General features: G+C 41.5%; 1 protein-coding gene across 10 annotated transcripts in view; it reads right to left on the bottom strand.

Moving 5' to 3' along the window:
• INPP4A (inositol polyphosphate-4-phosphatase type I A) overlaps nt 1–15,888 on the bottom strand; it is a 106,211-nt gene that overhangs the window by 28,719 nt on the left and 61,604 nt on the right. For 3 of the 10 annotated variants that reach the window (XM_035114600.3, XM_088668644.1, XM_035114601.3), the window contains 8 exons: nt 14,259–14,389; nt 12,788–12,892; nt 11,577–11,685; nt 8,567–8,584; nt 5,597–5,780; nt 5,161–5,379; nt 4,058–4,313; nt 158–190 (listed from right to left, as the gene is read on the bottom strand). In XM_035114600.3, coding sequence (XP_034970491.1) covers nt 158–190; nt 4,058–4,313; nt 5,161–5,379; nt 5,597–5,780; nt 8,567–8,584; nt 11,577–11,685; nt 12,788–12,892; nt 14,259–14,389 — 1,055 coding nt within the window. The remainder of the gene's footprint in view (nt 1–157; nt 191–4,057; nt 4,314–5,160; nt 5,380–5,596; nt 5,781–8,566; nt 8,585–11,576; nt 11,686–12,787; nt 12,893–14,258; nt 14,390–15,888) is intronic. The other 7 variants (XM_035114604.3, XM_088668639.1, XM_088668640.1 and 4 more) reach the window with 3 other exon arrangements.

Raw genomic sequence — 15,888 nt, 5'->3', positions numbered from 1 at the left:
CTACTAACCTAACAGCATACTTCTATTCACGTAGCAGTACAGTACCCAAATTAGCATCAGCAAAAGTCATTTGTGTTAGATGCACAGAAAACCTTTTTTTCTTCTGCAGTTTTCAGAAGCAAATACTGTGAATGGAGGGGAGAAAACACACACATACCTGGGCCAGACTCTTCAGGAGTAGGACTGCAATCTGCACAAAAATGGAGGTGCAACATGCATGATTAAGGGGAAGCAACACATTTTAAACATAGGCAACTGAAATGCTTAGTACAGAAGTTCTCAAACAATCTTTTGCAAAGTGGCACATCACAGACAAACTGTACCACTGATCACCTCTCCTCCTGATTGTGCCAGCATAAAATACTCCAGCTTGGTACAACAAGCTGTTACAAATTATTTCTAGCACTAGGAGGAGAAGTGAACACAACAACAGGAGAAAAAATCGATCTCTGTATCTGCTGGAAACAGCTGTATGTGAGCCACAGACAACACAGTTTGAGAACCACTAGCTTAATGACTTGCATTAAAAGCAGCTAAATAGAATAGCAGAACACTGGCAAGAGTTTTAGGGTGCATTAAGTAACCCTAATACGCACATGTGGCATTTTTAGGTGTACACCTAAGATACTTTACATGTGCACACTGTAAAGTGTGAATATGACAAACTTGTTTATAAAAATATATACAGTATGTGCATTTGCAGACACCAAGGAACACAGACTAGGTCATATTTTTAGGAGCCAGAGTGCCCAAAATTAAGGCTGGATCCAATTCCCACTGAAATGAATGGAAGAGATGCTATCAACTAGAACTGGAAGATCATGTCTCACAGATTATTTTGCCAAGCACACAACAGGGCATTATGAACAAATGTTAGTTTTGTTCCGCCATTTCCTCCCACCAAAACCACAAGGCGCCTTTTAAGATTCCCCCTCCCCCCATTTAAAACAGTTTGGGGCTTTGGAAAAGAAGAAAGGGAAGCTGCCTCTTGGGCATTCACTTTCAGCCATTCTCATACCAAGCTAACTTTTTAAACAGCAGTTAGAGGGAAACTAATGAATGAAGGGATGCTACCAGAAACTGCATGTGTTGAAGTTGTACAAACACTTATGTTTGAACTGTACCAAGCTGGTCCTGGGTGAACTGAGACATGTTCTCTAAGAGTACTCATCTGAGAGCACTATTCTTCCATTTCCTCTCTTTGGCTCCTTGTATTTCTCCAGACCTATTTATAACACGGGTATAGGATTCACTCACATGACAACTAGATTTCTTAAACAAAGCATCTCTTTTCACAAGCATTATTTATCTCATACTTCTTCCATTCAAGTCAGAAGGCAATTTGCTGTAACCAACGTCTTTTTCAATCTGCACTGGCTTTCTTTCAAATTATAATATGCTCTCCATCTAATCACATGGCCAAAACTCAAATCAGAACAGACTACGATCATTGCGATTTCCCTCATTTACTACTCTTTAAATTGGCTGACTACCTGTCTCATTTCACATTTCAAATATAAGTCACTTCATCATTTTTCAGTCACTACATGTGCTTTCTTTTCTCTCTCTCTTTCTACTCTGATCCATTGTCATTCCCTGGGCCTAGCTCATTCTTCAGGCTACGTCTTTAAACTATAAGCTATTGCCAGGGACTAGGTTTGTTTTTAACTTGTATAGTGTCTAGCACATCAGGCATGCTATAAATAATAAAGTTAAAAACATCCTGTTTTTAACACGTTCCACATGAAGCCGTTCTAGCATCTCAATATGCAGATTAAACTACTTGGAATTGAAAACAGTGCACCTCTGTGCATGTAAACATAAAAGTGATGATGCACAGCTTGAGTTGAGCACAACGGCAAGCATTGAAACATGTTGATCCATAATTTCAATGGTTCTCAGCCAATACATTATCAGAAAACATTAGATGAATTGAGAGAGAATGTTTGCCACATACAAAAAATTATACAGTGCTGGGCTGTATAGATACTGGCTGCATTGAGTGAAATCCATTTCTTAATCACTCTGATGTGAAAGTTCTTTAACAATTACTTGATTCAGACAATATATCTTCCCCACACATATTTTCACACAGCTTATTAGAAAAAGAAGTTTAAGATTTAAATTCAATCTGCAAACAGTTGAAAGATAACATGAAAACCAATGCCTAAGTTATTTCATAGAGATCAATACACTCAGTTCTTCATCCTTGTATCTTGCTAATTCTTAACAACATATGGAATGAATAACTAGAAACACAGAAAAGCAATAGGTCACGAAGCTTGACAAATCATACACAACTAGTTCTGCACCTAATAAGTTAAAAGAAAAAAATATTTCATGAGACAGCATTTTACTCTGTTAAAAATATTGTACCTCAGAAATATTAATTATGAAATGACTGTGTGAAATCACAAATACAAATTTGTTGTGAATACACATAATGAAAATACAGTATGAGAATGGTAGTTTTCAGTTGCCTTCTCATACGAATTTTTGTATTAATTGTTTTGAAATGTCATATAAGAACGCAGACTGTTCTCAGTCCTCTAAGAAAGAAACTATTGAGTTCTAACATATCCTTCAATGTAACACAACAAAGAATTTGGTAGGGCAGCTCTACACACTGTGATCAGCATGGGGTGGGGTGGAGGAAACAGTTACACATTTGTTACAGAAACACAGGTGTAACACATAGACATCACACACGTGTATACTTTTTTAAAAATCTGTGTACGGTTGGAAATTCTATTTCTCTACCCATTTACAAGCCAACAAATCAAAGCACAAGGGGGAAATATTATGGCCTAGCAGGATTTCCCAAGCTAACCACTTGGGTCCTGACCACTGGTCCTGCTAGCTAGGGATGATGGGAGTTGTAGTCCAAAAACAGCTGGAGACCAACTTTGGGAAACTCAGACCTAGAGGTTCAACAATGTCACCCAAATATATGCTCAGTTTGCAAATTCCCACATGCCTGATGGGGCCTAGTTGTGTAGTCACAATGAGGAACATGAGAAGTGTCCCAAGGGTCACCATACTCTGACAAATATTCAGGAATGAGGACAACAGAGAATGCCCCGCTATCAGCTGGGTAAAACAGAAGAATCCAATTCAGTCTAAAATAGCCTGAATGGCAGGGACCTGATGTACAGAAAGAGTACACAGTATATAATTTTCTGAACTATGAGCAAAGAGCATGGACTATGAACCAGAAGTCCTCAATACAAATACAAATTATCAGTATATAAAACTAAACAGAAAATGCTGTTAAGTGATTTTGCCAAAGCCCCAAAGCAGAATCCAGCAGTTTCTCACACCTCACATTGTCACTGCTTTAACGCCTAGTTCACTTCAGAAAAACAGTCACCCAAGCTCTACTCACTCCTCTGACTTTTCTTGTGCAGACCTTCCCTGTTTGGCTCTTATTTAGAAACACCCTAGCAGCAGAAGGGCCTATGCAGAGGAGACCTTAATCCACATGTTTCAGGAGAAACAGGAGAGTGTGCCTTAAAATAAATCTAAGGAAAAATGCCTCCCATCTCTCTTCTGTAGCATACATTTTGGCCACGTTCAGATGACCAGATCTCAGCTCGATACACCAAGTTATGCACAAGTTTCGCGCACCCGCACACAATCCCTTTGCTCCAGCTTCCTTTCACTGCATGAGCAAGCAAGCAAGCATGCCAGAAAACCACAGTTAACCAGCCACACATGCCCGCCAGACTGGAAACAATGGTTAACAGCTTCCAAACAAGTGAGGACCTGGATGCCTTTTAAAAACTATGGCTCCTTCTCAGGCCTTATTTGAAAGCTGCTCACCATAGATACAGAACCTGCTTCTAAAGCCAACATTAACTGCAGCTTTCTGGCTGGTTTCCTCAATCATGCCAAAGGAGGAGCACAGTGCAGATGCGTGAATCCTGTTGGACTGAGATTTGATTGTCTAAATGCAGCCACTTACTCATAAACACCACATGGAGCACGATGGAGAAAAGGGTAAGAAATATGCCAAAGCGGAGGAGCAGCAGGAAGAAGCCATGGCTGTCATACGCACTTGTGTCATGGGGACAATGGCATGCAGAGGATGATATGGATGAAGATGGTGGGGATGATGAAGATGATGATGATGAGGTGCGTGGCTTTATCCAGTACGCACGGGTATCCCGTTTACCTTTCTTGCTAGAACAGCTGGTGTCACACTGAAAAACGTCTTCACAGCTGTCACTATGTAAACGCTCTTTCTGGAGGAGTTTGTCCACCCTCTGGATAATGCATTCAAGACTTTTGTCAACATTCACCCAGACTTTTTCCTGGGAAGGAATGAAAAACAAATGGACTAACTAAACACTCCTGTAACTTTAACATTGGGGGTGGGTGGGGGTGTTACATCATTCTGATCTCACTGCAGGAAGGATCTTAGGTCAAAATAGCAGTTGAAGAAGCCCGAAGTAGAAGAGCAAACTTATCAACACAATGGGCTCAGTCATACGATTATCTTTCAGAAGAATGTTTTCCATTTGTTATGAGGGTGTATTTTATAGGCTCTCCCTGTAAGGTGCTCAATACATGTGCTTTACTGGCCTTCATGACACCATTTTTCATTACTCCTCACAAGAATATCTGTTAACATCATTTATCAGTTAGAAAGCTGATGGCTGTCTAGTTGAAGAGCCTTCCAATAGTAGATGCTAGTCTTAAGATTTTGCTTTCCATAGAAAATGTGCCTATAACAGCACTTTCCCCCAAAATTTCCCCCACTGACCACTTGAAAATTGCTGAGATTCTTGGCAGGCCAAGTCATACCTTTCCTGCAGCAAATGTAATGCACTGTGCTAGATCTTGTATGATTTATAATTGTAATTTTGTTGCTTTTATTTCTTAAATTTTACTGAATTCAGTTTAAACTCAAATTTCAAAACAATAAAATACAATATTATTGTTTAATGTGATGGATGTGCCACCTCCTGTTTTCAACCACAGAAACAAAGACACACAAGTGTCTTCTCCTGAGTGAAGTTCATGGATCCCTGGTGATCCCTGGACCACAGCTTGAAAACCCAAATCCACAGAATGGTGAAATGTAGCGTAACTATACCCCCTCAAGCTTTCAGCAGCAAGACTTCTAATAGAAACTGAATCCCAGGTCAACAAACCTACCCATTCTTCTTCATGCCAGTCCACTTGTAGAGAAGACCGGCTATTTCTTCCTGTCCACCTGGCCACCAGGGTATCTTGGTCATTCCTCAGCACCACTTGCTCTTCCTCTACAGAGGTTGGGGAGGGCTTTGAAGCTATATAATCTGGTCTTGCAGCATTCAGCGCATGTATTGAATTTGCCAGCAGTTTGCAGTCGCAGACGGTGACAAGCTGCCGTGTCTAGAAAGGATCGAAACAACAACAACGTCTTTTGCAACTCTTTCTACATTCCATGTTCCATCATGAATTCAGGAACTGCAGAGGAACCACTAAGACTGCCTTGCCATGTTCTCTTACAGTCAAAACTTAATATTAAAACAGGATAGCCAAGGATGCATTCTCAGTATATTCAGAGAGACCACAATGGGAGATAGGGACTCTTGATCATATCTCGTACCTTATCTGCCAGAATGGCAAGTGTTCTTTCAAGCCCATTGGCGGATCTGTCCTTGGCAGCTCTGGAGAGTCTTTCTGCGTAGTAACTAACTTGAGTTTTCAGGGTATTGATCTGTGCAATAATCTCCTTTGCTCGGATAATATCTTGTGGTATGTACACTATTGACTGGGTATTGGTCGAAGCGCTGGGGGGTGGAAAAAGGGATAATTTTTAAAACAAAAATCAATCCAACAGACCAGCATTGCAATTCCATTCCTTTTTCATGCTGAAAAAGGAGAAAGCACAGCAAACAGTTCCTCCCAATTAACTATCAAGCATGAAGAGATCGAGAGGGGCTACAAGGACTCATGTTCAGACTACCGCCCAGGCCCAACTCTGCCTTTAATGGAAGCACTTGGGTGGCAACATACGATGTGCATGCCAAGTGACTGCTCATAACTTCCACAGGGACAGGATATGGCAATCACTGAATGAGGATTTAAAGGGTCTCCAAATACCTCCATTTGGTAGGCTTCGAAGTCCTCTAGGCAGCTCACAGTTACTAGAACTTAAGCAAAACTATTTCTGCTCTTTGACCCAGAATTGAGCGTCGGTTCTTACCATGTAAGGTCTTCTCTGTGCATGCAAAGATGACATCAGGCAAGAGTTGAGCTCCCCCTAGTGGTTGAGGGAGGAAAACGCTGTTCAATTTCTGCCTTCAACCAACTCAAAAGACCTCAGCCGGTGCCTGGTGTCATTTTACATGCACAAGAGCAGTGGTTCCCAACAGGTGGTCCGTGGACCCCCAGGGGTCCACGAGCTATGCCAGAGGGGTCCGCAAGATGCTATTAGAATAAAAAATATTTTAAATATATTTTGTATGATAACAGATTTTTTGTTTTGGCCGCTTCCTGCATGAGCAGAGTCTAGCGCAAAACTAGAATTAGATAGAGGCAGTAGTTCTGCTGTATGCCGTTAGGTGGCGCTTTACAAACACTACTGTTTTGCAAAGAGGCAGCGCGCGCATTCTACTAACGCTCACCTCCCCAAGATGCTTTGCGCGCATCGGCTTCATTTGTGCGCTACTGCGCAAGTACCCTGTCTTCTCCATTCCCCTCCCTCCTTCCTGGCGCGCGCTGCCTCTTTGCAAAACAGTAGTGTTTGTAAACAAAGCGTTGTTTTTCGCAGAAGCTACAGTTCGCGTAGTTAAAAATGGACCGTTGGTTAAAAAGTGGTTCATCTCATTAAGAACTGAAAATTAAAACTAACTGTATACTGATGGAGTACTCTGTTGTAACTGTAAAAAACGTATAAATATAAAATATAAAAAGACTCTTAATTTGGCTCTCACTTTTTAATTTTAGGATTAGGAATTAATGGGGGTCCTTGTCACAATAGCAGCTCGATGAGGGGTCCTCTAGAAAATTTTGTTGGGAATCCCTGCACAAGAGGATAGCAAAGCTTTGCTTGGCCCCATGTTCAGTCTTCCTCACCAGTTTGCATTCATTTAAGCCTGAGTCTCAAAGCTGTACTGCCTGTGACCAGCCAAGGCAAACAGACTCCACCAGCCAAGTAATGTATGGACTGCCATCTGATTGCCACCCTCACTGTTTTTGCAGTCCCAAACATGTTGCAAAACCAGGATGTTATTCTTACCCCTAACCCTCTACCATACAGTATATTGCTGGTGCAACTACAGAGCTCCCATAATTCCTGTCCCTTGACCATGTTAGCCAGGGCTGATGGGAGTCGTAGTCCTATAACATCTAGGAAGGTCACAGGTTCCACACTCCTGTTCTAGAGCAAAAATGTGTGGGAGAGTACTATACTGACACAATGCCTAGTTGAAAATAAGATCCCATCATGTGGGTATGTAAGCCTAAAGGTGCATCATTCCCCCCCACACAGGCAGAAAATTGCTTCTGAAACCAGATCAGGTTTTCAGAGTGAGGTGCCAACATGGAACAGGGCTGGTAATGTTGGACACCACTTTTGGGGAGTGTGGCTGTTGTTGTACAAGTCATTTGTTTAGACAAAATGGATCTAGAATTCCTAACTTTGCAGGATCAAAGGTCTTAAAAACCACTGATTGGGAACAATGTGTTTGCTGAAACTGTCAGCAATTGGGTCACAGCAATTGGGTCATGTATGGCTCTTGACAAGCTATTTCAAGGACAGCAGCCTTTATCAAACACTGTTAGGCATGTTTAAACCTACTGATTCAAAATAGCTTTAGCATGCCTCTTTTATTGGATTTTCTCCAGGGTTCCTTGTTTCTATATGGGACAGCTGTTAAAAAATCTCTGCACCATCTCAATAGTCACATCCAACTATCCAGAGTTATTAACTGTTTTTCTTACAATAAGGGAGATATCATGCAGAAGAATTAGGATATAATTGGCAGCACAGTCCATGCAGCCTGGTGAGTCTCATATTAAAAGAAGGGAAGCAAATCTATTGCCAGACAAGAGGAAATAAATTATTTGATGGTGTGAAGTTCACAAACAACAAACTACTATCTGCAGTCATTCTCCCAAATGAGCAGCTATCAGCCTTCACTGGCAACTTGAAGTTCAAAGCCCAATTTCTAACCAATTTTCATACATTTGTGGATGCATAAAAAGAGTGACCAATATAATAATGTAAAAGGTTCATGTCGTACTATGAGTATTTTCAGTTTCTAACAAAAATGGTCTCTTAAAGTTGAAGCATTCCAATTAAATTGGCTCCCAATGTTCTAGCAACCAAACTTGGTCTGTGTTAGCTGTTCATTAAGAAGGCAAATAATGCAGATGACAATGTCAAATTAAATCATGCAACATACCCCAGTAAACAACCACATTAACTGAACGAAGCAAAATTAGCAAAAGCAAATGCAAAGTATTAAAAGGGGGAGGCATCTCTGTACATAAACACATTAACTTTTGTTTAAAAAAAGGAAAAGATCAAACAGGAGAGCTCTATCTCCAAACTGAGAAACAGAAAACTCACCAACATTCCTCATAACTGCTAAAAAAATAAAACCAAATGAATGTTAGCCATTATTTGTTAGCAGATACCAAAAGCAAAAAAAACCAAAGCAAAGCAACATTAGATAAACAATGTTAGTTGTTTTAAATATTTTTCCCCAATAAGGTTTGCTTATGTCATTAAAATTGTAAGCAAAACAAAATCATAGTCAATGCAGAATGGTTTATGACTTGCAACCCATTCCATAGATTTCTGGCTGCATCAGCACAATGGGTGCTACATGCGACACAAGGAGCTCGACTGCAAAATGCACAAATAACTCTGCAATCTGGCAGCATAACACAAATCTATGGGCTGGGATCCAAAGAACCACACAATTTACTTTGCACAGATTGGGGTGGGGGGTGTTTAGAGTTCATGTTTCTCATTAATCATCAGCCTCCCACCCAAAATACCAAACTGGTTTGGCAGTGAAGGAACCTTTAGAAGCAGATTCTGATATGGCACAAGTGTCTGCTAGGAGTTAAAAAAGAACTGCCCTGAAGATTAGTTCTTTCAATCCTGACCCAAGTGTGGGTTGCTTAATAGCTTGGGGTGGATATAGAGGTCCATTTTGGTTTCTCATTTTTTCAGTAATAAGTTCAGATTTCCACATCATGAAAATTTATCAGTATTTTAGTATGTATTCTCCTTATATACAGATTTATGTATGCATTTCCCCCCAACACATATTTTTGCAAGCAATCTCCTCTAATGCAATGCAATTTTGTATATGTTCACTCATATATGCATTTTTATACACAGTTCACTTTGATACATTTTTGTTATGAGAACTGCACTGTAATATTAGAAGATCAAATTCCAAGGGATAGCTGTGTTTTGGGTTCTCTTATTGTTCTGGGAAGTGTAAATTACTGAACGATTCCCCTCATCACTATTAATAACCCTTATGCAGACCTCACAACACCCCACATTGCTGTGACCAGGGGACTTCTAGCAGGCAGGAAAACAGGAAGGACTGGAGATATTATAGAGGAGGAGAAATAAAGGAGAAGCAGCAAGTTCAGTGAGCTTCACTGCTTCCTTCCACCCACCCCCTATTCATGCAACGATTCCACAACATATTAAAGACCAAAAATTTTAGAGGACTGCAGCACCCATGTTCTTCCCAGGTACCAGCAGAGCCAGCAGGAAGAATACTGTAATTCTATTTACTGGACCACCATCTGCTGGTTATAAACTATACCTGATGTGGCAGTGACAACAAGTCACTTAAAACCAACAGAGATCAAATAATTGTAGTTTAGTGTAGACCTTTGCTACATATATTTTTCTCCATACAAATATGTTTTCGCAAAATACAACATCAAGTAATAGTAGTGATACAACAGCTACTACAGACATCTGGTATATTCCCCAAAAGCCAGTCCTTTGCAAGGAGTTCCAGCTATGATAAAAAAAAACATGGGTCTGACAGTAGCAAAATTGGGGTGGGGTGAGGAGATGGTTGTAAGGTGCATGCTTATATGAAATGTCTTCCATAGTGGTTTCCAGTAGAGTGGCTCTCTATGAGGAAATTTCTGCATGTATTCCTCATGTGCAGATGTCATCTTTCTGGGTGACTGGTTTACCACTCAACCATTTAAACCTGAAAGGGTGGAAATGGCACAAATAGTGTCTTTCCAGCTTAAAAAAACCAAGCAAAACTAGAAGCCAGCCCAGCTCTCCTACTACCTCCCTGGTTTTGACTGTGGGGACCACAAGACGAGGATGGAATCTGCATCTCCATGCTGCATCTGAGACACTTCTGGCCAGCTTAAGAAATTTCTATGGATATGCGTCTTGACATTGTCCCAGTACCTTTTCCCCCTTCAGGCATGTATAGACTTAACCTTTTGTATTATAGTGTAGACAGGGAGCAGTGTCAGAACTGTGGCAATTCCAGTATGCCAGTTTACTTGCAATTCCCTCTGGGAATCGAGCATGTCATCCAAGGATTAAGATTTACATTCTGTATTTTAAATTTTATAGTGAAAACACAGAAAGTAGAAGTTTAAATCACTCCTCTCTCTTCTGTCTTCCATACAAACCAGCTGCTAGAGGAAACCAGAGAGTGTGCTTCCTCAAAGCCATTCCTGCAGTTATAGAATACAAAAGAAAACCCTGGGTTTCTGCTCTCTAATGAGAAAATATAGTAGGAATCCCCGCTCCAAAAAGAGGTCAGAGTTTACCATCTCGCTCTTAAAAAAGAAGAAGCACTGATTGAATTTCCTTTTCACAGAACCTAAGATGATTGCTAAAAGACCAAGAAAGAATAGGGAGTCTCGCTCTTTCAGCATGTTCTCAAGAAAGGTCTGTGCCACCTATTAGGAAATGACAGAGACAGAAGCTAGGAAAATTAGTTTAGCCATGTTCCCATCTGACTTCAGATTGGGGAGCTTCATTAAAGACAGTCATTAAGGATCTTCAAAAAGCTTTAGATTGAAAAATTAGGAGAAAGGTTAAAGACCAATTTTGTAGACTATTTCAGGATGTTCCCTAAATATACAGGGAATAGACACAGTAAAAATGCAGTTGCCGGGAAATGGTGCTGCTAAGGAGCAGACAGGGACCCAGGAGCTGCCCATAGACTTCTGATCCTTTGATCTGATTTCAGCTGCTCAGATCAAAGGGTAAAAACAGCCAAGGTCAAACTTAGGGACTGCAGGAATCTACACGTACAGACAAAACTTTTACACATCTATCCGGAAAGGCTAATGCTTATATTAAATATATAATAACTCATTAAGCTGTCATTATCTATCTATCTATCTATCTATCTATCTACTTAAAACTGAAGTAAAATTACTGGCGGAAAAAATTGGAAAACCTTCTTCTGTCAAACTCTTTCCATAAACTGGCTCTAATCTTCGTGGTTTTGGAGTGAATCTTCCTATATGTAGAAGCAATAAAAAAAACACAAGGTATTAGATGCTTTTTACAAAACAGGGGCTACAGGGAAGGGCAGACAGCCACCAAGCATTCTACTTACTGTTTCTTGGCATCTTCAAATTTGTGCAGCTTTTTCCGCAGGCCTCCAGACTTAAATCCTTGACAGTGAGCTGCTGGTGCTCCTATAGTTACAATATCATAGTTCTGATCTAAACAAAACCAAAAGTGAGGAGGAGAGGTTTAAAGGAGAATACTCACCATCCAGATTTGTACTGCAAGCCTGTGAGAATTTGTACTAAAAAGAATGTAATTTGCAAAGCACCTAATAGATCTGGGGGTTGCCAAGCTTTTTAGACCAGTGGGCACATTTCGATTTCTGAGTGTGTGCTGTGGGGTACCAGTAACAAGACAGCTGCCATGGGGGGCACAGCATAACACAAATTAGAGAACGTGCTGTCACGTTGAAGCTTTTCCTGTAATCATATTTCTGTACCAGGAAAGGAGTAACACCTACTTTTGCCCAGTGCCACTCCTAAACCAATTGCCTGGGGGTAAGCCCTATTAAACACAGACTTACTTCTGAAAAGACAAGTATATAATTGTTCTGTAAGTTAACTAAACAGTGCGTTCTTAATGAGTGCCTGGGCTTCAGCCTTTAACTCCTGCAGAGCAGTAGACATTCCTTAGAGTCTCTGCAAATTTTCATACTTTGCAGTTGCAGTCTTTAAAATCCACTCACGCTGAGTATGTAGTAGTATTTGCAGACAATAACTTCTAGAGACTACCTGATCTCAGACGAACCCAACACAGGAAAGTTGCATCCTGATTGCTAGGGGAAAAATGGTAGGGCAAACTATGGAGAATCCAAGGACTAGAAAATAAGGCAAAAGCAGGATAAGTAGACTAAAGAGGAGGGGGAAAGAGCAGCCCCTTAGGAACCCTGGGATTCCAATGCCTTGTGTCTAAACAATTCATTTATCAAAGCTCTGGTTTCACTTGTTGGCTAAAAACATAGACAAGCAAGAGCAACCAGACCGGTTTGATTTCACAGTAATGCTTTGAAGTACCCGCACATTTCACTTCATAACTTTTTCTGTAGGAGGGCTAGAAACATTCTTTTTTCAAAAAAATGAAAGCTACAACTCAATAGTAGAGCACATAAGCTGAATGAAAAAGTTGCAAGCTCAAACCCCAGCATCTCTGTGAAGGATTGGGAAAACACACGTGTGTGCATGCACACACGCGCACACGCACACACACACACATACACACACAATAGAACCTACAGGATATATGAGCAAGAAAAAATACCTGATCCTGCATCATCTTGGACTCTCATTCGCTGTATGTGTAAATTTGTGGGCACAAATTCCAGCTTTTTGTCAGCTTTCAGGCTACTTGCTTTGAACGATGGACCTGAGGATATAGAGAAGATGATTTCTGCATGCTGAGTCCATAAAAATGCAACCACTAAGAAAAAATTGTGGACAAATTGCAGTACAAAAACTGCCGCATCAAGTTGTACTGGCGAGAGGGCCTCTTTGAAAATGATGGACGGCGTGCAGTGAAAAGTTGGGAATGTATCTCCTCCCCCCCCCCCAGTGCAACTAAGTCCTTTGTTTAAATAGATGGTGCTAGTCCCACCACACGGCGACATCCACACCATACATTTAAACCACATTTAACTGCATATTTAAGGCACCTGGCTTGCGCCAGAGAATCATGGAAACTTAGGGTGGTGTGGTCGGACAATAAGTGGCAAGCTTTTTGTTTTGTGTTTAAAGAATGGAATTCTGAAGTCAAAAACCCAGATAAAAAACAGGTAAGAAAAGTTAAAGGTGGAGAATTCCAGTAGGAATCTTCAAAGCCCTGTTTTCTCTCTCCCTCCATCTATGTATGTATGCAGATGGACACATCTCATATTTATTTTAGGCTCTGGGCAAAGTCCTTGCTGTTCTTCTGTGCTTTTAATGGTATTCAGGATTCTTTCAATGGTTTGCTGCTGCTGCTTTCATCTGCTGTTATTGTTTTCCCTTGCGGTTTAAGTGTCACTTTCCAGTCGTTTGAAATTTACTGTGAGCTGCCTTGGCGTTTGCATCAAAAGGCAAGGTATAAATCCTACAAACGGATGCACATTCATGGAATGGAAAATCTCTTCGGTCTTCAAGCTAGCCTCCCCCTCCAGTTACTTGCACTGAACAGAGAAGGGTGGGCTGGATGGGGTTGCAGGGAAAATGCCCAGCATGTTTTTCTTTCTGAAGGGAAGGATAAGAGAGCATCCTTTCCCCATTTCACATACAGAAGCTGATTGGACTAGCAGTTAAACCCTGCAGCTCTGATGACAGGACAGTATGCTCTGAAGCAGGGTAAATAAGGGAACAGGGAGCTGAGTGGCAGCAAAGGGGAAGGGGTTGGGGATGCTTGGGAGGCAGAGCCAGGAACTGCTTCTTCCACCTAGCATCTGCCACCTGAGGTCTCCCTCTGCCTAGTGCTAGGGCTGGTCCTACATGCACTTCCTTATGTCCTACCCAGTCGCCCACGCATGTGTCTGGGCACAGATGGAGGTGGAAGGGAGAGTGAAACAGAACTTTTTAGTGCTATTGCTCCACACCCAGGCACTACATCTGTGGTGCAAATAGGATGTGCCCACAGTTTAACCGTTTTTCTCTAGAGAACAGCTGAATCATACATTACAGCAGGTGTTTTAGAAATAATCATAGAATCATAGTTCCAAACATGCATTCTGTATTATGGAGGTGGTGGTGGTGAAGATGTCAGTTACCTTTGTACTGGTGAAGATTTGTGAGGTTTTCCTGGTACGTCAGAATAATCGTTTGGTACTGAGTAACTATTTGCCGACGAAGACTTTCCCAACAAGGGGAGAGCTCTCCCAGTTCTTCAAGTTCACAAACCCTACACAAAAACACCCCCAAAGACAGGGAGATGCAATTAATTTGGTTGTATGACCAAAAAAAAAGCAAAATCTGCCTTCAAGCGTATCTATTACTTGCCCCTTCCTCAAGCACATCAGTGCCATTTTGACATTAGTCAAGTTTGGGCTGGTTTCTACACTGTTTGAAAGATACAAGCATAACTGACTTGCAGTTCAACTTCATGGAAGGCGCTCTCTGCAGCGCTGAGGAAGGGGGGATTCCCCATCATACCTGTGAAATTTTGCAAGTCTCCATTTGTAAACACTGAGCTCCAAAAAAGGTCAAAGGAAATGTCCCAGAATGCAGTGCTACAAAGGGATGAATTCAGCTGTGCTGCTGATCCAATGAACACCTCTTCTGTGAACCCCCTAGGCCAGGGGTCTCCAAACTAAGGCCCAGGGGCCGGATGCGGCCCAATCACCTCCTAAATCAGGCCCGCGGATGGTCTGGGAATCAACATGTTTTTACGTGAGTAGAATGTGTCCTTTTATTTAAAATGCACCTCTGGGTTATTTGTGGGGCCTGCCTGGTGTTTTTACATGAGTAGAATGTGTGCTTTCATTAAAAATGCATCTCTGGGTTATTTGTGGGGCACAGGAATTCGTTCATTTTTATTTTTTTTCAAAATATAGTCTGGCCCCCCACAAGGTCTGAGGGACAGTGGACAGGCCCCCTCCTGAAAAAGTTTGCTGACCCCTGCCCTAGGCTATGTCCACACCATAAATTTAAAGCACAATTTCCCCCTCTGCAAAAGAATCCTCTGTAAGGGGTGATTTACAGTTCCCAGGATTCGGGGTGGGGTGTTAAATGTGCTTTAAATTTATGGTTTTGCACGGCCCATAACAGCATCTGATATGCTGTGGGGGGCTGCAGGCAATCAGCATTAATTGCCGCCCTTCCTCTTCCATCAGGCTATGTGTCTACTAGACCAAAGACTCTTCCACAAACCTAAGTACACTTTTTATTTGTGGAAGGTTCCCATTGGAAGCAAACACAGGTTCAAAACCGTGTGTGTTTGAGTGCGGAAATGAGCAGGGAAAGGGCTTGGCATGGTTTCTCTCCATCATCTGCTTATGTTCTCTAAAGTCCCTCCCTCCCAAAGCGCCTTTGTTTTGTTTTTTTATAAAAGGTGTTGTGCACTGTTACACCTGACGCACATACAGAACAAGATACTATCTGCACAAAAGACTACAGCCAATGCTTATACTTGCCTTAAACCAGACACAACTACAGGTTCATTCTAATGCATTTGGTGCACTGTGCCACCTCTTGTGTGACATCATGGAGGCTTAACCACACAGGTTTCCCCACATTTGGGAAGAAGCACAAACCCCCGATTCTACAAATGCCTCTAAGTTTGATCCTAGAAACAGGAAACATGCAGTGTTGATGCTTGTGTGAATTATTATATCATCAAAAAGCATTCCGTTTGGTTTTCCAGCTGGATTGGCCTCACTTCTGTGGCGCATGTGCTAAAAT

The sequence above is a fragment of the Zootoca vivipara genome, chromosome 4 (genome assembly GCF_965207765.1).
Source record: "Zootoca vivipara chromosome 4, rZooViv2.hap1.1, whole genome shotgun sequence".
Lineage (NCBI taxonomy): Eukaryota > Metazoa > Chordata > Lepidosauria > Squamata > Lacertidae > Zootoca > Zootoca vivipara.
Note: the sequence above shows the minus strand (reverse complement) of the source record. Positions and strands in the feature narration are given on the sequence as shown.